The sequence below is a fragment of the Eschscholzia californica genome, unplaced genomic scaffold, assembly GCF_041429995.1.
Source record: "Eschscholzia californica isolate CP2 unplaced genomic scaffold, dmEscCali1.0.p SCAF_2, whole genome shotgun sequence".
Classification (NCBI taxonomy): Eukaryota; Viridiplantae; Streptophyta; class Magnoliopsida; order Ranunculales; family Papaveraceae; genus Eschscholzia; species Eschscholzia californica.
The window spans coordinates 49,609,353-49,632,888 of record NW_028238309.1 but is presented as its reverse complement, the minus strand read 5'-3'; the positions used below and the strand labels follow the sequence as shown (position 1 = coordinate 49,632,888).

At 37.1% G+C, this 23,536-nt stretch overlaps 2 protein-coding genes across 4 annotated transcripts; both read right to left on the bottom strand.

The window, feature by feature from the left end:
- Positions 1 to 1,727: 1,727 nt before the first annotated feature.
- On the bottom strand, positions 1,728 to 9,613 carry LOC147558693 (ankyrin repeat family protein / regulator of chromosome condensation (RCC1) family protein). 3 transcript variants are annotated; one of them, XM_086660425.1, is made up of 11 exons: positions 9,319 to 9,613; positions 7,705 to 8,322; positions 6,885 to 7,062; positions 6,565 to 6,793; positions 5,769 to 5,908; positions 5,357 to 5,646; positions 4,933 to 5,145; positions 4,354 to 4,839; positions 3,208 to 3,876; positions 2,296 to 2,838; positions 1,728 to 2,190 (listed from the first exon to the last, which is right to left on the bottom strand). In XM_086660425.1, exons 2-11 carry the CDS (start codon positions 7,978 to 7,980, stop codon positions 1,960 to 1,962), a joined length of 3,255 nt encoding a protein of 1,084 aa, XP_086516551.1. In that variant the 5' UTR covers positions 7,981 to 8,322; positions 9,319 to 9,613; the 3' UTR covers positions 1,728 to 1,959. The 3 variants fall into 3 exon arrangements, with proteins under 3 accessions (XP_086516551.1, XP_086516552.1, XP_086516550.1); XM_086660426.1 differs by having other exon boundaries at positions 9,332 to 9,406; XM_086660424.1 differs by having other exon boundaries at positions 9,156 to 9,359.
- A 1,595-nt stretch (positions 9,614 to 11,208) lies between these two features.
- On the bottom strand, positions 11,209 to 23,038 carry LOC147558692 (Spc97 / Spc98 family of spindle pole body (SBP) component). Its single transcript, XM_086660423.1, has 14 exons — positions 22,561 to 23,038; positions 21,714 to 22,397; positions 20,297 to 20,491; positions 19,853 to 20,176; positions 19,312 to 19,442; positions 17,943 to 19,088; positions 17,417 to 17,558; positions 17,173 to 17,332; positions 16,875 to 17,038; positions 16,411 to 16,496; positions 15,313 to 15,412; positions 14,159 to 14,220; positions 13,194 to 13,353; positions 11,209 to 12,304 (listed from the first exon to the last, which is right to left on the bottom strand). Exons 1-14 carry the CDS (start codon positions 22,732 to 22,734, stop codon positions 12,134 to 12,136), a joined length of 3,699 nt encoding a protein of 1,232 aa, XP_086516549.1. The 5' UTR covers positions 22,735 to 23,038; the 3' UTR covers positions 11,209 to 12,133.
- Between the last annotated feature and the right edge of the window lie 498 nt (positions 23,039 to 23,536).

Below are 23,536 nucleotides of genomic sequence, written 5' to 3'. Positions count from 1 at the left end.
CAAAGTTCTGGTTTTTCTTCCCAAGCGAATATCCATTCCTCGATAGAGTTTATGTTTTCAGATATTATATTATAGTGGAACCATATGTTCTTCAAAATGGCACAATGTAAGAGGGCGTGTTCAATAGTTTCGTTGTCGGTGCAGTTGGGGCAAATCGTATTATTATCAATATATTTCCCTATTCTTGCTCTGACCGGAAGCGCTCTATTACTATCTAGTTCTCTCTCTCTCTCTCAAATTCTCTTTCACCTGCAACATGTTCAAGGAATTTGTGCTAGATTCTTCTCCTCCATTAACCTTGGCCCGAGACGAGTAATCTCTTCTTCTTGTTGTTGTTTGACTACAGTTTTGTACTTTATTTGGCGATTTCGTGCCGTCAAAAATACTCTTCATTTTTGTAGTGTTTTTTTTTTAATCTTACGGCACAAGTCCATTCAGATCATCTACTAATGGATGTTGTTGGTTGACTTGTGTAACTTGTTCTTTTTTTAAGGCTCAACATGGTTTCTACATATGACCTACAAGAGATCATATCCCCCTCTTCAACATGAAGTAACACAACATACCACTCAAACCAAGCTTCCATGGGTTTCTCAATTTATATTCGTCCCAATTCGTTTCTTGCATTTTGTGATATTTTTATCCTAATCTATAGACGCGTGTAGTGGTTTATGCTCGGATACAATCGACTTGATAGAGTCATGATTGATTTGTATTCGTTAGTGAAATACTTTTTTGAAATCATTAGTCTGTCATCATGATAATAATCTTTCATGGGACTAAATATTGCATTTAAATCTTCACAAGCCTACAAACAATAAGAGGGGTACTGAGCCAAGATACAATTAGTGAAGTTAGTTGAGACAAGATCTAATAATGTGGGCAGGTAAAGTAAATAATCCCCAACTTAGGCTTAAATAAAGAAAACATAGAAAAAGGAGTAGGTTACTTTTTGACTCACCTCAATGACTCAATTCATCCTATAGAGAGAGACTTTAACTACTACTGTTAATTTCATTGTGAATATGAAGTTCTCACATCAAAGAGGAGCTTTCACCTTTTGCTTTTCTTGGTTTCTTTTTTTTTCATTTCAAAAAGTTTTTCACTCATGACCCAGAGACCAATAATTAAACCCTACCTCGATTCAATGAAAGAAAAGCTAAGGAAGAAATGGAGTATCTCATAATTCACATTGATTTTGAACAATCATTTTCTTCTTTCCTTTCTTGTTGGCATAACTAACTCTAGCAGCAGGTACGTATTTCCATTCAAATATCCGTCTCTCGAACTTTTGTGTTTGTTATGACGATGAACTAGCATTAAACTAGACTAGTAAAACAATCACATAGAAGACAAGAGCTTAACTGTCTCAGTTGGCAAGACCTACTCTACATCGAACAAGACCTACTCTACATCGAACGACACATAATTTTCACTATATAAGAACAAAATTATGGAGAAAACATAGGATATCCCTTTTATATTGGTGACCATCACTTAAGCAAACATAAACAAAAGGGGATAAAAAAATTCAGCAGAACAGTTTCCCAAGATCCATAGATCGACCCATATTCAAAGCACTTCCAACATACACCTCGACAATAGATCATTGCAGCCCGAAATTGCTCTAGGGCGTTTTAACTAGCCATATTGGAACACAACTAAACTACACATCTCTCAGGCAAGTGATTTCACAAGATACACAAGAATGATGAAGTACAAGAAAATGAAATTTAACCTTTTTTTCTACTTTTTTAATGAAAGGAACAAGTTTATTGAATGTAATGGAGACAAATTAAGTGAGGTCTAACCTATGAAAGTAACTTGACTGAATGTACAGCAATATCATTTGTGCAGGTAAATTTACTGTGAAGAGTTTTGAGTTAAAATGAACTGACTAATAACTTCTAACACTTTAGCAAGAGTTGGCTGATGATCGAATCAGATCAGATCGACCACTTAATTTTGGTTTTTGACCAGCTTGACACTGCTATAGAAGCGTTTAAGGTCCTTCATTGCTTTCTCCTCTATCTGGATTGAACGGATTGGCGAAGGAGAACTAATCTCCGGTTTAAACCAGCGGTTCACACCACCACTTGAATCAGATGGAGAGCCTTGGCTAGATGAGATCGAGAACCCAGTTGTGCTCGTCTTTGGGCTGTGAGAACTATTCTGTTGAAGCCGCTTTTCCTATTCACAAAACAGAAAATGAAAGATAAAAGGGTTAGAGTGAAGGATATTTATAGTCTCATATACTACATATAAAGTTGGGCTGAATGTCTCTTAGAGATATACCTGCTGCATCTGAATGTCCCGAAGAGATGGGCGGCAAAAGATAGGAGAAGTCCCTGCAGCAGCCCAAGGAGGTGTTCCCTTCTCTCCCTCAGAAACTGTAGAGGCTCGGACTGAACCAATGGAAGTTGGGCTGGAAACTCCTCCAATTGGCAAAAATGAACTCAAACGGATCTGTCCACTTTTCCCCTCGGTGCGGTCTGCTGTCGAGACCTTTGTCTTCCCACTTAGCTGCCCCTCCATTCTTTTGATCTGCTCGCTTTGAATTTCACGAAGAGAAGAGGTAGCCCCGGTAGGAATTTTAGCTCCACCCCATGCTGGACCTTCACTTTTAGGTGTTGGCGGAGGAGCAACTTCTTTAGGAGCATCATCAAGGGCACCACTCAAAAACATGGACAGACCACCTTTCTTGTTCTTCTTCTTGGATGCAGCAGCTGATGGTGGAGTCTTCTTCTGGGGAGTAGGAGCCGTTTTTTTTGGACTATGGAAGCTCGACTCCTCAAAGACCTGGTTGGCAGACGTGTCTTCGAGATCCTCGCTCACCTCCTACAAAATAATATGTGCATATTCACAAATTCAAGATTATTAATAATATGTTTTTAGGCAAATTTATATAAGTAACTCCCAAGTCAAAGGGCCAAAAAGTGGATTGCAACCCCTTGCATTTGTTGCAGGTTTTATTTCTAGTCATAATATTCAATTTTTTACCACTACTGAAAGATGAAGATGGAAAAGGGAAAGCTACATTATCTCCCTACTAGACCCCCCATAGGAATGCCACAAGCCACCGTTGATCACAAAATTTTCGAGATTGACTACACGCGCCTCCATGAAATGAATGCGTCAAAGTATAGAATTGATGTAGTGCTAATGAAAAAAAGAATCAAGCATTGAAATGTTATAAAACGAACTGACCTTTCCTTCGGAAACTAGTGGGATCTCGATGTCCACGAACCCCTTTATTGGGCGTGGTTCTTCCACACCACCATCATAGTTCATAGAGGAAGTTATTTCCACCTGAGTCGCCTTCTGTTTGTTCTTTCTCCGCAGCTTTTTTGATCCTTCTACCTTCCTAGAGGTTTTCCCTTCTACTGATGGAGAAGAAGGTTTTCCCTGGCCCTCAACTGGAGCACCAAGATCAGCAAGTGCATTCTCAAGAGCTGACCTAGTTTCTAGCTTAGCAACTTGCTGATCATCGAGATGATGACCACTTGCCTGCTTGGCTTCCAGCATGTCAATCTGCTGCAACTTCTTTCGTAGAGCTCGGATCTGTTTGATGATTGCTTCATCACCTGCGTCATTGGGTTGAAGAAAGCAGTCCAATCTCTTGTCTCCATATTTCTTCAAAATAGATTTTGTTTTATTTTCGCGAACCCTAAGATATTCACTATCATTGTCCTCTTCTTCGCTATTAATAACCGCTGGAAAAGTGGCAGTTGGAGTTGGGAGTCGACGGTAACTCCACGGCTCAGAGGACTTCATATCCAATACTTTCTCCAGATTAGCTAGGATATCTGGTGAAGCACCCGCAACAGACTGAGCTGCAACAGTAAATATATAGTCCAGGTTGCGAATAGCCATGTCCTGCATGGATGATGCACATTGACTTCAAGTTAAGGATTTGATTTGTCACATGAAAAAATTCATTTGTCTGGCAGAACAAACATCAAAATGAATACAATTCAAGGAAGTGGAACCAAATTCAATGTTGATTTAGGAAATATCTCCTTGTTCACACAGGGATGGACCCATCAGTCAAACAAGAAAATTTAACTATATATAGGATTTAGGAACAAAATATTTGAAGGAACAAAAAGAACAAATGTTAAATACAATTGTGGAAGTGGAATAAATTGAGACTTCCTTGTTATGCAGTGTATCAGCAGACCATGTGTGTCAACCCCAAATTGACCAAATCTCGAAGTCATATTTATGTTTCAGGAGATTTTAGTAATACCTAGATTTAAGGAGATCTTAAGTCTTACTCCCACAACCGAGAGAACTAAGCAAATAATTGAGATGATGAAGGTTGGAAAAAAAAGATACAAATATCAGTATTACCTCACAATGCTTTCTTAGATCTTCAGCTCCCAGAGAATCTGCAATTTCAAGTAGTGAGATGGAATTCTTCGCATCCACCATTTTCTCTGCCACCACTTTTTCACAAAGGCTTTTCAAGCTCGGAACAGGCCTATTACTAGTAGAATTATCAGTCAGATATACATCATTATTGACCATACTGTTGAATATACAATCTTCATCAAACTCTTCAGAGTCATCAACGTTTTCCATTTTTAGCTTTTGAGGGTTCTCAACCGGTTCAGGGAAATAACTTGGTTGATAAAGAGCAGAAACCATCATTAAATGTGTTTCGCCAACTGAAACTGAGGTAGCCCGCTTCACTCCATTCAACCGGGTAGGAAGAGGAGTTTCACCTTTACCTTTCTTCCCATCCCACATATAAATATCACCTGTATTTGTAACTGCAGCAGTCCAGTACTTTCCTGCTGAAATGCTTACGATATTTCTTGAACCCATAGAATAGAGCTACATTCAGCAAGCAGGCAGAATGAAATGAGTCAATAGATGAAATGAAGGGCAAAAGAAATTAACTATAAGCTAGACTTTATCATTTGCAACCTGTTGACATCTAAGATCAGGATCAGATGAAACCCAATAAAATAGTGCTCCGTCTTCGGTGAGTGCCATGCTATGTACCATCCCTGCTGCCACGGCAACCACGTGAAGTCGTTGCATGCGGTGAAACTTTAACTGTGCAGTCTCACTTTTCTTGATATTTCTGGCAATGACAACACGCCTTGGGGTAACGAGTCTGTGACCCCAAGTGAAAACCTGGAAATTGTAAAATTGAAAGCACAAAGTTACAAAACACACAATAACTACAGACATAGTTATGTAAAGCCATAAACCAGTGCACGGAAAGTTTCAACTGTATAGCAAAATGAGCTTCAAGATCAACCTATATTTGGCCCTCGTTAGCCAAGAGAGAACATAGCCGAACGTAAAATAAAGAACCAAATCAATAAGCCTTGCACATATTTACCTCACCATCTGCTCCCAATACAATTGTGTGATACTTTGCTGCCGTAATTCCAACAAAAGACTTCCCTTTCAAATACTCAACCAACCTTGGAGTATAATTTGAAGCTGAGTTAGATGTTCCATAACCAAGCTGACCTTCCTTGTTACAACCCCACGTGAAAACTTCTCCGGAGTCAGAAATCGCCGCAGTGTGTTTGTTTGCTGCTGCAATGGCTACTATTTTCGCCCTTAGAGAACTTACACGACGTGGTGTTGGTTGGGTATCAACAGAAGTATAACCAAGCTGACCCTCTGTGGTCATAGTCAACAGGCCTCAGTTCAGGAATTATCAATAAACATATTGTAGCAAATCCAAACAGAAGCTCTAGTAGTTTCTCTCTGTTTGTATATAGACAAACTCCAAGATGAAATACCTCTATTGGAACCCCAAGTGAACACTTCGCCTGCCTCTGTTGCAATTACGGTGTGATGCTTTGCTGCTGCAATTGCCTTGACCCGGCGGGATCCTAAACCAGAAGTAACTTGGCGAGGTGTAATAACTGCAGCTTGACCACTGAAATAAAATCAAAACATTAAAAACCCTACTATTTGAACTGGTCTCACCCCTTTCAAGGGTGGACATGAATTAAAGAAAGGAAACACCATTTCCGAGAAACAACTACACATATTAAAGAAAGGAAGACCATTTTCAACTGCAACTAGAGGGTAGTAAAACTGATCAGGAAACGACAAAACAGCGATGAAACAATCTTGATCGTCAAGAATTTTCTATGGGAGACATACAATTTTGACATTCCACCCGAAGTGTTTAGTTGCCAGCCATAGGCCTGCACGACAAGAAGGCAACAGAGATTGCTAGAAGAAAGGAAACCCATGTTTGATGTAATGCATCTAAATCCTAATTGATGGACACCATTATCAGTTATCAGGGAACTTATATCCAATAAGATCGTCAATTTTTTGCAGAAATGAGAAAAGATATATTTGTAGGGTGTTTACTCTGTTCTCGTGCAATATTACCTGTGAAACTGTTGATTGCTTAAAAGAGGATGTTAACAAGCAAAATCACTTTGTTCGGCATATCAAGAAACTTTTAGCACTGTGAAATTATGAGCTACCAAAAAAGTAACATAAGAAACAGCGTGCATAATTTGTATGCACTAGAAGAACTATACTCTGTAGCGTAAAATATCCTCTGAGCGACTTTACCTGTGGATATCAAAGTCCGGGTGTCCAAGTCGGCCACCCCTTCCAAAACCCCAAGTGTATACTTCACCCCGTGCACTGATTGCTACACTATGAAACTTTGCAGCAGAAACCATCTTAATATATGATCCCTGGAGTGCATCAATCTTGCATGGCAATTTTTGTATATGTGCATTCCCAGTTCCAAGTTGGTAATTTACACCACTTCCCCAACTGAAGACCTCGGTAACAACTAAAACAATATAAGCAATCACTCAGGAGATGCCTAAAACTAAATCGTGGAAGCCTCAATTATCACATGAACCTAAAGACCTTTAGTATACCTGAATTATGCTCACTTCCAACAACCTGGGAAACAGGACCAGAGATAAGATCAACAGGTGTGCGACTTTTGGAGTCCTCCAGTGTAAGAGAAGCACCAAATTGAAGAAGAATACTCGCCACAGCAAGATGACCAAAGTGAAGAGCCCTATGTAGACTACTCCATCCTGATTCCCCATCCTACAAGACAAAAGCGGTATGCTCATTCAAGGATTATGTAAGTTCAATAATATAAAGTTGCATATGCCATTTTCCAAGACATTAATGGAGCTTCGAACTTTCGAAGAACGGGCAGTGTTTCCAACACCACAAAAGTCTCACCAAATGCAGCCCCGATGTTGTATTTTCTTCTTCAGAACCCAAACTGCTTCCCTGGATTATGATTATCAGACACATTTCTTACAAATATCCCACCTAAAATTAAGGTTATTACGGAGATCTGTTTGGAGCCTCAGAAACCCAAATTTTATTACCAAGTCGATAGAATCATAATACTTCTTGAAAAAGTAAAACTATCTAGATTACCTGCATTGTATCCGACCTCACGATTAATTCATTTTCGAGAGAAACTGTTACAATTTTCTTAATACTAATTTTTTAACAGTAATATGCTCTTTCCCATAACATTCAGATGGAGATCGTTCTAATAAGATATGTTAACATTAACTACAGTAGGCTCTGAAACTAGAAAAAAGTTAAATGGCTAAGTAAACAACTTAAGTGAAAGGACTCAATGGTCTCCTTAATACAAAATATCAGCAAAACAAACATCCTGAGGGAAAAATAAATCAAAGGAAACCTAAAGGTATTTGAGCATCATACCCTTGCATCCGGATCCGCACCAGCTGCAAGTAACCTTCTCACGATAGGAATGTGATTCCTCCAAGTTGCAATGTGAAGTGGAGTAAGACCACAAGTGTTCCTTGAATCAATATTCCCACCATTCTTTTTCAAAAGTGCCAAAGCATAATCTACTTCTAACAAGGAACCTTGCCTAATAACAAACCACAGATCTTTCTGTGACCCTCCTGAAGAAACTCTACGCCCTGACATCTGATGGTTTTGCTTCTGGCTGGAAGGCAACACTAAACCCTCCATAAGTACCTTGAATTTGCACAAACTCTATAATTAGTTACTCCGGTTAGCTTTAAATTAAATTAATAAGGATAGACCTCCAATGAATTCCTTGAAAGCAAACTAATAGCTTCAAGGTAAATGCTCGTTATCAAGCTTATGTAGAAGCCATAATTTTAAATATCAAACACGGCAATTGTTAGAATGCTAGACCCCAGTCATCATCTAAATCATTGTTGTAAACAAGAACGAGCTTTAGAAATGACTCCCAACCAGCATTACAGCTCATGAAGAATAAATAGATAGCCAATATCCAACAGATGCAACATCCATATAGTTCCTTTAAACTATTCTCCCAAGAGGTATCTGAAAATGACATTTGTTGCAAATCATTAGTATACTAAACATTAAACGGATTAAGATCGAAAGAATATAATGGGAATCTCTTGGATATCTAATGGACTAGGTATATAAGGGACCAGAAACTCGAATGTTGGGCATCACACTTGTGTCCACCAAACAAGAGCAACTTAGGTCAGGTCATAGGAGCTTCATAAATGCCCAAATATAGAGACAATCATGAAATGTGTGAATAATCATATTTCATAAAACCCATTGAAGTTGGTATTTACTAAAAATGCTGAGGGTAGTTTGAGTAGCTTGTGTGAACTCAAGCTAGACTCTTAATTTTTATCTATATATAAATGAAATTAGATATTGGAATCCAAACTTTACTTAATAACTAAACCTAAAGCAACTGAAAACCTAATGAACATACAGAAGACCATCATGAATCACATCAAATAACAAGAACATATAAAAGACCATAATTCAAGTAGTAAGCTACTAAGCTGCATTTGTACAAACCTAATTGTGCCCTAATTTATTAAAAATACAATCTTTAAGCTTGGGGTGATGAAATATTAGATTTTAGAACTAAACAGAGCAAAATCTCTAACAAAAAATTAAATCAGAAACAACAAGAGATCCATGAAACAGATCCAAATAAGAGAATGACAAAACTGAAGAACAGATTGGAACCAGAAATAACAAATCTTCATTAAACTTTTCACAAAAAACAACCAAACAACAACCCTAAATTGAAAATTCCAACTAACATTAGAAACCTAGATTGAGAAATAAAAAAACCCAAAATGAAGATTACCCATTAAACCAAAAATGATGAAAGAAAATCTTACCTAATTTTCCCAATCAAAGAGAGAACTCAAACTCAATTGAAATATTCTGGTGAACTATGAAGAAAGGCAATTGAGAACTAGGGTTGAGTTATTTATTAGAGATCTATGTTGTTGATTTTCATTTTCAGTTAAAGGAGAATAGAATCAAGTTATTGGAATATACCCTTTATATACACCTTTCTTGATTTCTTCCTCAATGAGCACAAGAAGAAGCAAAACAAAACTACTATTCATTCATTCATTCAATTCTCAAGGGCATTTAAGAGATTTTCTACTTATTCTGGTTTTCTAGTACTAAAAAATGACGAAAATACCCATAAATCTTGTAGTAATGACAGAAACTTTGATTCACTTGTCAGCCACGTCTTTTGATTGCTTGTCATAATTTTCTAGTGTTGTTTCTTTTTTCTTGCACACACGTTGCAAACGGAGTAGGTTTCGGGAAGTGTTTTTGTAGTGAAGTAGTTTTTACGGATCTTGGAAAGAAAAAAGAAAAAAAAGGTATATCCCCATGATAAAACGGCATATCCGCCCGATAAAACGGTACATCCACACTTTTTCGTATTTGGTTCGGATATTAAATGATTAAATCATCATATTAAATTGGAGTTGGTTGTCCAAGTGATTGATAGTGTTGACGTAAACTTCAAAATCCTGAAGATATCCAGTTCGATTTTAAAGAAATATTAGATAATAAATAAAAGTTCCAGCTTATGTGGAAAGAAAAGCTAAGTTTTAATCAATATTCGCCCTAAATGTACTAAATTTTGTTTGTTAGATTCAACTTGTTGAAGTCTAAACAACCAAAGTGAACAAAACTCATAGGGCATAATACTTTTATTTGTATTTCAAGAGTTCCTCTAATCTATCTCTATTTAAACGGTTTACAATGGCAGTCGTCTTACAATGGACCAATCAATTCAATCTCAAATCTTTTTATAATTTCGATTCATCTTGTTGTATATGATCAGGTTAGACATATAATATATCTTTTTTGTTAAAACTACACACATAATACTTTTTTTTTCAACCTTCATTACAGGGTGCTAGAAATTGACAAATATTTTACACTAAATATAAAATTACCAAAAGATTGTATTCAAATTGATTTGTAGTAGTTGGATTTTTTCCTAGTCCGATAATGCTTTGAAAGACCAATGGCTAGAAAGCACAAAATATAGACAATCTGATGGAATGTACGATTATCCTATCTGAATAATATGTGGCAAGGGCAAAGTTTCCAAGTCTTCCAGATAGACAACTTTCAATTTGTGACTATTTTTTATATATGTAGTTAACTATATAAAGATGTGGCTGAATTAAAAATTGGAGAAAGAATAGGATTGTCTTCTTCATTGAAATGTGGTTCGGTTGAATGGACCGTAGAGATTATGGATGATGAAGACACCTCAACATCGACTAAGCTTGTTTATGATGAGGTCACGCATTTGAAATACTTTTTGACGCGAATATCCTCGTAAACTTATTGTGGTGAGGATTTTTTTGTTGTTGAAATATTGTAGTGATGACTTAGATAATGTAATTTTCAGATAAAGAAACCCTAAATTCCTCATATCTCAATTTCTCCACTTACTTCACCTCTCTTTGGTGGGTTTTTTCGTTGTCTAAATCTGATTCATCTAGCTCATCTGAAACTGAATTTTCTGAATCAAACAGAGCTAAATCAACCATATCCAGTCATCCAAACAAGCTAGATAAAGAATCAACTTTTATTTTGTTGAAAAGACAAGAGAAACAACTTGAAATCTAATTCACATCACTTATCTGACTTAAAATGATAAAATAAACAGTACCTTATTCTTATGTGTTATATTTTAGTGTTTGTTCGAGCCAAAGCGGATCACCTGTGATAGAATCGAAGCTCTCAACAAAAACAAATTGCGAATTGAAATTTTCGAAGAAAAAAGAATGAAGGCAAACTATTCGTATAATACAAAGTTACAAATAGTGAGGGTGATTTTGTCCTTTAACCTAAAATTATTTAGTAATATGCAAAACTAGATATAAAAGCTGAAGTCTTGCAACAAAAAAAAAAAGATGAAGTAATTTTCCAACTTTCAACTACTTGGTGTTCACATTCAAATACAACTATACAGGTAGAAAACGTCTGAATTAGGAAAACCAATATTTATGCTTTTGTTTTGTTGAAAGAAAACCAATATTTATGCTAATAACTAATTCAAGCATAGTTGACATATCATACATGTGCTTCTGACTAGTCATTGCCAATACTAACATTTTAATAAAATTTGAGGAATACCTGTTTCAGACTATCTTAACTTAGGACGAAGGATGGAGAAAGGCCACGAAAACCACATCTTCGAAACATCGGCTCGGAGAATGTTATAATTTACCAAATGTCAATACAAAGATTAACAAATCAGGATGATGATCGGAAATGGACCTGATGGTTAACTTGGTTCAATGGTTTTGACATAAGAAAGCCGTCTTCTTTAGAACTTCCTGTTAGAGTCCGAAGAATATGTCACAACTTCTACTATTGAGGGAAGACTGCTTGATCTGTCGCATATTCCAACCCTCGTGAAGAGAATCTTGAAAAATGTAATCGTGTTGGGGTGTCTTTTACAGCAGAAACAGATGGGTTTTTCCTATGTGGATCTTGACTGGGCTGGTAGCAGAATTCGTGATCAGCTTCAAGAACGAGTCCAAGATGAGCTGATAAGGATCGCCCCAAACAATACCTGGCGACCACTACGAATAACCCCAATAAATAACTATATATATATATATATATATATCACTATTGTAGTGTGTACGCCCTTTTCCACCGGATCCTCATACCGAAAATCTTAATGCTCTAATATTCTCCAAACCTCTGATGTCATCTTCGACTAAGATGGAATAACACAACCACTACTTTTTTCCCTTTGTTCTTGTTCTACTCATTCAAGACTAAAATTCTAGTCAGTCTTGGGACGTTTGAAGTAACTTTGCTCTCAGAAAGCATAGACGTTTATTGCATCACCAAAAACATTTGTGTAGTACTCGTTGTAGTTGAGATACTCCCAAAAATGGCAAAGACCATATCTCCTGTGCTTCGGGGACTTTAAATAACAAAGATTGAGTTCTTTCAAGTTCTTCTCGAAGGTATCTTTTATTGTGAGAACCTGCAAATCAGAGACACAAAAGACATTACTTTGTAATAGTACATAAAGATTATCACTAACACATCATAAACGTATATATTTGCAATAAGATATCAAGTCAACTACAAAGTCTCATTGATGTACTACGAAAGGAATGAAGCAGTGAAAGACCAGATATAGGATGGATTAAGGTAATGATAGTGACGTTAAAAATAAAAGTAACCCAATCGGTTAGGAGATTTAGTACAAAAACATTAATCAATGGGGAAGACTGATATAATAAATCTGAGAAGGTACAACTGTTTAAGATAAAAAAAAACATTAACATGAAGAGATGCAGAAAAAAATTGAAGCATCGCATCAGGCATAGAAGAGTACACCACTTTGGCCTTGGGATTGGTGACTGTAATCCCATCATTCAGATTACGTGAGTAATTAATGTGACGGATCGAGAAGACGAGATCCAACGATCAAGAAAAGAGACAAGATATACGAAGATCTACAAGATATGTTCCACATGCTTAGTTTACTTCCATTTATCTTTAGGATGTCTTGTAATTGTCTACTTTCCTAGATTAGAAATATTAGGAAACCAGGAGAGCCTAATTCACTCTATAAATGTGAGTTGGGTTCTAGGCTTTATTCATTCAATAGCATAGTGGTGGATGAAAAGAATCATCCCACAAACTCACAGTGAGGAAAATAAATAAAGATGTAGCCATTCATGGCTTTCCGTGGATGTAGATCGAGATCTACGAAGACGGATCTTCGACCAAAACACGTCCGTCTTTCTGAAACTTTTAAACTACAAAGACAGATAGACTCAAAAAAGTTTCATATATAGTGATCTAACGATTATGATGGCAAGATGAAAACGGCTAAATTGCTGGACCCAAACATGATATATTACCTGGGAAAAGTTGAGTCGATCAAGTAGCCTGGACGAGTCCCTCTGATCTGATCGATCGTCACAACCACCCAAGGTGAAGCATGAACGGAAGTCTAGTGCACTTTGTAGAATGTTCTCAATAACACTAGCTACGGCTTGTGTTCCATCAGACAGGAAGCATCTGAAAAGGTTATCATAAGAAGATAATTAGAATCACACAGCCTAAACATTCAGTTTCTAATAAACATTCTGATAATCCTCCGCTCAAACATTTTCTTTTCTGATAATCCTCGATAATGCTGCCAAAGTCAGCTAAATTATGAGCTTCTAGGGTTTTTAGACAAAACCAGCTAATAGTAGTGCTTCTTCATCAAAACAGACATGAAAGTATTATTATTTACCTTATATGCTAAAACCAAGGAATATCGACAATACATAGAAGTAATAATAATAATTTCTGCCTTGACGACAAACATTATCCAATTTTAGAAGTTATCTGAATTTTTTAATAAAACATAGATTAATGAGTTCCCATTCTGGGCAGTGTCTCCAGATAGGTTCATTGGTTGCTTTTTTTTTTATTTGAATCTGTCAGCGGGTTACAGGGCCCCACCCTAAACAAGTTCATTGGTTGCTATAGACATCATTAGCTCTTTCTCTGTGATTTATTTTAAATGTGAACCTACAAAGTAGGACGCAAAGCATCTTATTTTCTGCAGTTCTAACTGGAGAACCACTCCAGAGAATGTCTAGTTACAGGGATACACATTTTCATGAGCAGCATTAACGAGCAACATCCACTGTACAGATTCATTTCCCACTTGGAACTGGTAGTACTATATTTTGCTCACTTGACGTTAAAAAAACGTACGACAGCCCAGACGCTCCATTAGCTTAACAATTCTTATGACTCAGTCCACCCACCCATCCCCCCACACCCAGCAGACAGATACATATAATCTCAAAGACTTTTTAATTGAACTCACATATGCAATGAATCAGCAAGGTATGCCATATGAGCAGACTCAATATCAAGCATGTCTTTGACCTGTGCAAAGCAAATGCACTATTAATAGCAGAAACCTTCAAGAAGTTAAAAAGAAAATCTAGTTTTTAAAGTAATTACAAGTGCGTAAAGTCTATCTTTCAAAGTTATTGACAAAACTAGGGTGAAACATGAGCAAATCACCAAAACTGTTTTGAACAAATAATCTCGGACGATGCTTGATGTTTAATACTGTTTATAATTAATAACATATCGCTTTAAAATATGATATATAAAAAAAACAATCCGTAATGCCTTCAGTAAACGTAGTGTCCTTACAAGTTATTGTCATACTGGTATATTTCGCCCTTCATAGAGCTTAATTTTCTGCTTGCATTCTGTAGGTTGCACGAGAGTCAATATAAGCTGTCTTCCTTGGGCTATCTAACTGACATAGTTGTAAGCTATATCTAAATTCTTACCAAATTTGTAATCCTATGATTGGTAAAGGGTACACACAATCTCAACCTGAAACAGTCATGTGGATCGGGACTAAGCCCCTTTGTTTGCAATTTGCATACCGGTGTCCGCACAGTAGAGAAGTTTGAACCGTTCAGTTACCACCATATAAATACACAAGTTTCTTCGTACTGTCTAATTTATTCTTCAAAACAGGTATCATCAAATCCTAGTAAACAAATGAGATGCCATATGTCTCCTATATGCAAAGTATACTGAACATGTTTTTTATCGCAGATTCGCAGGGGTGTCATGGGTGACCCAACTCAAAAAGATGGCAAAGGTCTTCTTGAGGCGTGGCGGACAATTCCAATAGCTAAGGAGATGAAACAACTTTGGAATCAAATTCCACACACTGTGATGTGGGGTATTTGGAACGCAAAAGTAAGGCCATTTTTAAGGTGATAGGATTTCTGTTGATGGGATTAAAACATCAATATTGTCATCAGTATTTTATTGGGCAAGAAGAATTGGACATACTTGGTTTCACATAGAGATTTTATGCTCAATTGGGAGGCAATGTTTATAAAGTCCAACATATAATTCTTCCCTTCGTAAAAAGGAAAGCATCAAGCATGTTTTTTAACATTGAACGAATTATGCAAACTGATCAAAGCGTGGGTTTAAAAAGGCAACCTCGTGTCTAAGGGAGTTCAGAAACCTGGACCACGATGCATGTGACAACTGCGATAGAACATACTGTTGCAATGTAGACACAAAGTGATTGACCTGAAATCTGGAAGGAACAGTAACAGAATAATAAGTCATTTTAAACTTAAAGTAACAAGTGAAATACATTCAGACGTCAGTGGTGAGGCAATGACAAAGTTGCAACCCGGAGACAGCAAATATTAGATTAACCAAATAATTTACACATAATTACATGCTATCACATTGAGTATAAAATAAGCTAAAAATGAACGAGATATGCCAGTGGTTCTTGATCATCAGTGAACTAGTTTAACATTGCTCCACTATCAGTAGTTCGGAGACTTTTCAAGAGTAACGGTCTATCTTTTATGGCATCCATGGAGTGATCTCGAGATCTCTTGCTTCTAAACTTTGGGGGAAATTGTATACCACTTTCATGTCCCATGTTGATGGACCCAATAGTGTGTGATTCTTGTCCAGTGTTTGGTGTGCTCGCGAACTTAAGTTTGTTTGCTAGTGCTTGTGAACTTAAGTTTGTTTGCTTGTGCTTATTCATCTTCATGCGATAAGATTTCTTTCTGGGGAGCTCTGACTTTGAGAGTTCAAAACATATTGCACAAGACAGGAGTATTTTGGTTGTCACCGGTCGTAGTGATGCATTTCTGTGTGTTTCAGCTGCTTTCAGAGCATGACTTGTTTATGTAAGTGGCACACAGAGTTTGGAGTTTAATATACTTTGTTCTTGTGATTTTAGAAATTTTCAGCATTACCAGCTTATGAAAGTGAAAATTTAGTGTTACTAGAATTGCACATATGAGTAGTCTAAGTAGTACCACGGACAAATTCTACACCAAGGTTTATTTCAATAATTTTCAATGAGACATAAGGTGGTTTGTCTCCATATACGTTTTTTCCCTCTCTTCATATGCATATAGTTTGTTAGAGTCTTAAGACTCACAAGGGCAAACAAAAAAGAAAACTAGAGAAGAAAACAAAAACAAAACAAATAGAAGGCCAACTCCACATAAACAGATATATGCAAACATGAAAAATGATCAACTCCACAGGAATTGCTTGATATACCTCATCTTCATTAAGAGATCGAAATATTTCTTATTTTGCTCATCAAATTCAGAATCTTCTCGTGGATTAACAAAATGCGTCAAATCCTGCAAACCAACATGAGTAAACAGTTACATGCCTATATTGCATTGCGAGATGTGTAATACAGCAATTTGATATATGTTACGAAAGATAATTAATCATGTATTTTTTTCAGACTGTAAAGTGAAGGATTCCACTGAACAAGTCATGTGAGAAGCCTGAGATGGTCTGGACTATAGAGCAGGCCAATGCCAGGAGATAACATTGGAGGTATGTGGAACTTAGGCTTGGAATCCCAGAGTAGTGCCCAAACAGGATTAAGTGTGATGGTCTGTGCACTGGGGACATCAATGTGTAAAGTTCTCTATCACCAACTATAATAAGGAAGATAATCAGCTACTGTAAAATTAATAGATACTCTGACAAATATCATAAACTTGTACCTTTAACAAGCGCCATACATCAGTTAGTGAAAAAACCGCCAACTTAACACGTATCAGAAAACTGAATATCTCGGCATATATTTTGAGTGCACCTTGAGTCAGAACAATACTAACTGGCCAATCTACTCTGTAACCCAGAGCTATAAAATCGAATGCATGGATTCCTGCCATATTTGAAACATATAAATCATAATACCATTAAAGAAACAGATCAAACGAGCAAGCAAACAAACAAAAAACGGAAACTCAGTTGCCTTAACACAAAATTAAATATCTATGTTCACAAAATATTTCCTACCAAAGTTGGAAGTTGGGAGAGGCATTATGGCATCTCCTTTTGTATACAAAAATAAGCGTTCCTTGTAAGGATCTGCTTCACATGAAGAGCGCTGCACTGCCATGTCAAGGAATTCTTGAATTTCGGATATTCTTTTATTTCCCTCCACCGCATACCATTTCTAGTATCCACAGAAAAGACAACAGTTACAACAGAAAAGAGTGGTGTATTGCTCAAAAAATATATAGTTGACAGGGTAGAATACATGATCCCAAAGAGACAAAATGAACAAATCTGCCCAGTCAGCAAATTCCATGAAATGATACCGCCTCAAAGCCAAAAAATGTTCTCGCAGATCAAATGCTTCGTCAAGTAACTTGATAGTGAAGCTGCTGACATACTTATATCTGTTGCAGTTTAGGAGAAGCACAGTATGGAACATCTCGCGGAAGGAAATTGATCTTTTCCTATCGATTACTAGATAACATATTAGTCACGAGAAAACCTATAACGAGGTATTCGGTTTTGGCAAACAAGTCGAGATTCTAAGCTACATGTTACTTTAATATCTTAACTCTATCAGAAAAGTGGTCCAAGTAAACAATGGTGTGATGGGCAGAAAGCATACCAAACATGGCACTTAGTACTAACAACACAAAGTCTTTTTCTTTTTTCACAAAGTCAAGATAGTAACACAACCCTGTCTAATCAAAGAACCCCGGGAAGGCCGTAAGATGTTTTCAGAAAGCTATAAGAGGTATCATTGTATGAAGCCAACAATAAAAGGATACTGGAGCAAGATTTCCTGGAGTATGCACTTTTCGACAACAACATCAACTGGTATATCAGATACGCTTCCTGAACTATGGCTCTGAAGTCCACCAACATGCATGACACTGTTACCACAATAACTCAATGTATTTTCCCATTTTGCCCCACCAGAAGCACTTTTTGAAACATTTTTTTCGTGTTGTTTCTCACTAAATGTCAGCTCTGAACAAGTGGGAGCAGAATCTTTTTGATCAACCACAAGATAATCTCCATGGTGACCCAGTCCTCGAATGTTTTCATCCATCCCCACAACGGAGTCCTTAGCAAGAGGTAATTCACCTTGCATTCCTTGAGCACGACTAGAAAGGAACCTCTCCTCAAACACCTTGGAAGGATCCTTCACAGATGAAAAACTGAAGAACGGAATAGAAGATTGTATAGAGCCCATACAGCTCGTACCTCTTGCTCCGTCCATCTTGTGCGACCAAGCATATGTTGTTAGCATGGGATTCATACTGAAGAGATCACAGTTGTACTTAAGGTCCCATGATGGAGAGATAAGTGAATCAAATGATGCCCGACAATCTTCAAGCGGCAAATCACCTCTGGTATGATCAGGTGAAGAGTTCTTGGAAGGACAAAAATCAGATGCCTTTAGGCTACAGCTAGCTGACTGTGGCTGTATTTCGCCATTGTGAACTCCATCTAGGTAAAAAGGATTTTTTACAAGCCCACCTAGCGGCCAGCAAATGATAGACTGGTAATCAGCATATTGTGTTTCTGAGGAACCAATCCTTGCCGCATCTCCCAACTGAAAGTGCTCCGCACAAATATTCGACTTTGTTTCCTTATCATGGCAACCCACAAAAGGGCTGATTGAATCCATATACCCAAACTCAATACAACCGACGGCATGTGAATTTTCACTTTTAGATGCCTTTGGCAATAAGTCTCCATCCTTGTAGAATTTTGCAAGTAAACCTGATGCAGATAATGATTTTACTTCCATCTCGATGGAATGTTCATGCGGCACTGTAGGTTCCTCAGACTCATTCAACTCGGAAGTACTAGAGGAAGACGAGCATTCAGAAGATTCCCATGGATCTTCCTCATAGAAAAACCCATCCATAGAACTGGAAGCATCAGAATCCAGTTTAGCTGTTCCCCTGGAATATTGAAGAATAGTATACAATTTAGTGCTATAACACCAAACCTAAAGAAACCTTAAATGAAACTAATAATCTAGGGAACTAGAAGAAACCAACACAATTAAGGAAAAAAGAAAATAAGTACACGTCAGGCATGATAACTATGAAAAACTGTGTTTGCTCCTTCCATTGGAAACATGAAATAGGTAACACTTAAACTAAAGGAGAGCAAAAGATGTACAAAATAAGATCAACTGTGTCAGCAGTTGAAGATGGGGATTGTAAGTTATCGTCCAATGTGAAGAGCCCTGGAATTTCCGTAGTGCCTCTTCTGTTGTCAACAAAGATAGGTACACAACCAGATGGAATTACCTGGAAGGAAGTACACTCAATTTTAATATATCCATTCGAAGTTTCAAAAAAAAGAAAGTAAACTCAATTTTAGGGGCAATAAATGAGTACTGAGACAGAAAGGCAGTATACATAGCTAAAGTGCAAATGTGAGACAAAAAAATCACAGAAAGTGGTTCAAGGATGAGCAAAGAGTGTATAATGTGCCACCAGCAGGAAGCCAGTGTACATAACCAAAGTGCAATGTGAGACAAAAGGAACAAAAGGTGGTTCATGAATGAGCACGAAGCAGATAATGTGGCACCAGCATAAATGTGGACCGCCATACTGCACTAACAACTAATTAGCTATTTATCTAAGAAACTTTAGATAAGAAACGCCTTTACAAGCACATTAATTTAACTGTAAGTACCAAAACGAAATTTTCTTACATTGCAACCCATCTGCTGATGTCTGATATCTAATTTTGTAAAACTAATCTGAAGTCTCTTTTGCATTATTTGATGCTTATTTTCCCTCAAAACTACCAAGTCTTCAAGGCTTCTTTTGTCAAATGTCAGAGGGGGCAAGTTATAGATATAATCATTTGAAGCGCCACTGAGACATGGAAGGATATCCTTATATGTTTGATCACCAGGACACATCCAGCGACATAACTCTAGTAGTTTAATGAAGACTTGAAGCTGCTGACCAGCTCGGAGTAGGGGAAGAGATAGACTCCTGAGAAAACAAGGAACTGAAACTCCATTTCGTTCCTGAGTTCAAAGTACCAGACAGTTACGAACAACATCAGAGAAACATACACTAGAAAGTGGGAATGATACATTAGAGAACTAACGAATCAATACCTTCTAAAGTTTATTAGGTAGGTTTACCTTTACAGATGCCGAAGGGGAGCCATCTCTTGCATGTAAATTAAGCATAGAGTCATCCACATATTCAACAATAAACTCCTTGTGAGGATCATTAATCTTCGCTTGATAAATCCATGACCTGATGAAGCCAAAATATGGTTCACATGACCGAACAAAGAGAAATTTGAGAAGTGCATGGTGAACTGGATCGGCATCCTAGAAATAACATATACAAAAGGAAAATTCAATAATACATAGTTACAACTAGTACCAGAAATTGAACCAGGAGTTCGAGTCAGGGCAGGTACAGATTAAAAATGCAAACAAAATAACAGATAGTTTAGAAAAGGATTTTAAAGTGACCGTGACCTAAATCTTACTAAACAAGAACAAAGATGCAAGGCTGCAAGCCCCGAGTATGTTATAGCCTTCCATGAGAAGAAAAAACCCCTCTCTTATAAGAAACACCATATGCTATTTCATGACCTAAAGGGCTAAACCACCTAATAATTATATCTATAGAACAACAGGCAAGGACTGCTAATGATGTCAAACTCATCTTGTCAAAAAGGTTTCCTTACTTGAGAATCCTAGGAAATGCAAACTAGATCGAAGGGGGTTAAAAGAAATTGTGACCTTAAGGTCTAAGAAAGTCCATTCACCTAGCTTAGATAAGAATGTAAATGAACTTGGTACAACCCTTAGCATAACAAAACATCTAGGCCCTGCTTGGTCACCAATTTGGCAACACAAGTAACCCTTTTGTTGATTCATATGTTTTTTCTTGACAAAGGACTCCAAGAGTAATTATATGGCATTGATACATTATGAGGAGACAATACAACGATACAACAAGAATTGAATAACCACATTAACTGTCATAAGCACGACACTTGGACCCTTACAGGCCATATGAAGACCCTCAAAGGGGCCTTAAATCCCATCCAAACTACCTTTACTTTATTAGTGTGCTATAATTATATGAGATAAATCTTGAGGATAAACCACTTCCACCATGACTCAAACCCGTGAGCTCCGGACTTGAGAGGGAGATGCAAACCACTAGACCAAAGACTCATTTGTTGTTGATACACGGTGAACATAATGTTCTGACTTACTCAGTTTAATTAGTTATTTGAAAGAATAATTCTTCTTCTTCTTTTCATTCTCTAATGTGCCACAAAATGATAATACCTAAAGTTGTAACTATAACATGTCCCACATGGAGATAGTTTGTGCCATAAAATGAAAAAAAATCAATATAAATATAAAATACACGGTGTTCATAGTTCTAAAACGAGAACTTTGAAGCAAAGCCACTATAATAAAAGGTAACAATGACTTTATCAAGCAAGAGCTACCAGACACCAATAAGAATAAATGATTTAAAACGGAAACTTTATCAAATGAGAACAGCTTATTTAAGCTAGTGGCTTACCCTAAGCTGCAAGTACAAATATGTGAGCAGATCTGCTCCTCTAGGAAAGTTACTAAATTCTTTGGTAGCTTCAAGAGTCAAGCCCTCTAAAGAAGATGTCGAGAATGCCAGATCTACATGCTTAAGTAAGCAAATATTGCCAACAGCCTCGATATGAGTCCTCAATTCTTTTGTATGCAAGTAAACTTCTAAAGTTGTAATTTCAGAATGCGCAACGCTCGTCAGACAACCAATTCCAGATGAAATATGTGAAGACTCATCCCCCTTCTTCACTGAACGTCTCATCTGCACTGACGCATATAGTCTATCGAGAGCGCAAATGTACCCCTCTAAAACTTTCCCCACTGCAACAGAAAACGCCTGATTAACAAAACTGTATTCATTATCGACTTCACTTCCACTGGTCCCTTCTTCTCTTGTTCTTCTATCTAAATTGGAGTTCATAAACCGATAATAATCAACAAATTTTCGAAGGAGAAAAGCCACAAAACCCGAACGACCAACAGATTTGAGAATCTTCCCCAAAGCATTAGTGCTTGAAGAGCGATACCACAAGCTAGGAATTCGATGTTCAGTTCTATCTGCTGGACTGCTACAAAATGATTCAGACAACTTTTCGATGCTTAGAAGACTAGATTCTACTCCTTCTAATGAATTTATGATCAATCTCACCAAATTCACTTCCTGCAAAAAATCATTTAACTCACATTTCACTATAAATTTCAGAAACTTAATAAAAAAAACACCTAAAAAGTACTAGCTAAAGTTCTCACACATATTCAAAGTTTAACCTAGTGTGTTTCAAATCAAAACCAAAACACAGCGAAGTGTCTAAAAATAAACTTACTGAAACTGTAGTAGGATCGTAAATAGGTTCTTGGAGTGAGTTTATAGTTGAAGTTTGATTAGAGTGAGAAACTCCACTTTCAGTAGGAACCGATTCCCAGGGTTTTGGAGGAAGCCATGGATCGTCTAATTTTAGGTTTTGAAACAAAAAACTGAAGTTCGATTCGATAGCCATTAGAGGATGAGTCTGGAGAAGAACAAACTCTTTCTTTAGAAATGATTGAAAGATTAGAGATCGAAAATTTTGAGAAAATTCCCGCTTTCTCCTGATATCTTTTCCTGATGTACTTTACTTTTCCCACTAAAACCGCAGGCCCGTAAACAGGCTAACGACCCCGTTGAGCCAAGGAAGTTTTAAGGCACGCCACCTTTGCTAATACAACTACTTGATCAAGGGAAATGTGTCTACCACCCTTTGCTGCAGCGGTTGGACACCTCTCTTATGCTCATGAGGTAGTGGGATCGAATATCGGTGTTCCATTACATGTCGGTAGTTTAGTGTCGACTTATAAATCAATAATGCAATTTGTCGGACGAGTACTAATAAAAATGTGAAGTTTCTCCCTTTTCAATGATTTTTACCATTAAAACACTAATAAAAAACTTCAATCATTTGGATATGATCTTAGAAGAAGATAATTGTTTGATTTTGAAATGTTTCTATCGACAAAAAGCTTTCAGCTGTGGGTAGTACTGTGGTTAATGGAGGAATTCCTAGGTTCTGACAGTGGTGAAAGATTGTAGGTCTCCTCCGAAAATTGGAATATGACAAGGATCCAAAAAGCCGACTGCGGTGGAAATTCAGTCATTTTATTGATTATCTATTATTAGGATATAAATATAAATAGTGGCTTTTAGAATAGTTTATCCAGAATATATGAGTGTCTTTAAAAGAGTTCATTGTAGTTATGAACATATTTCATCCTTGTGATACACCCAAACCAATTGTTGTGGAATGTATGAGTGTCTTTAAGATA

Excerpts from the sequence above, each read along its gene's own strand:
- LOC147558693 (XM_086660425.1), bottom strand. The coding sequence starts at position 7,980 with ATGGAGGGTTTAGTGTTGCCTTCCAGCCAGAAGCAAAACCATCAGATG. Across the intron at positions 3,877-4,353 it reads ATCTAAGAAAGCATTGTGAG|GACATGGCTATTCGCAACCT; the intron begins GTAATACTGATA and ends TCATCCATGCAG. Across the intron at positions 2,191-2,295 it reads GGGACATTCAGATGCAGCAG|GAAAAGCGGCTTCAACAGAA; the intron begins GTATATCTCTAA and ends TTTTGTGAATAG.
- LOC147558692 (XM_086660423.1), bottom strand. The coding sequence starts at position 22,734 with ATGGCTATCGAATCGAACTTCAGTTTTTTGTTTCAAAACCTAAAATTA. Across the intron at positions 15,413-16,410 it reads GATCTCTTAATGAAGATGAG|ATTTCAGGTCAATCACTTTG; the intron begins GTATATCAAGCA and ends TGTTCCTTCCAG. Across the intron at positions 13,354-14,158 it reads CTTGCTGATTCATTGCATAT|ATGCTTCCTGTCTGATGGAA; the intron begins GTGAGTTCAATT and ends TAACCTTTTCAG.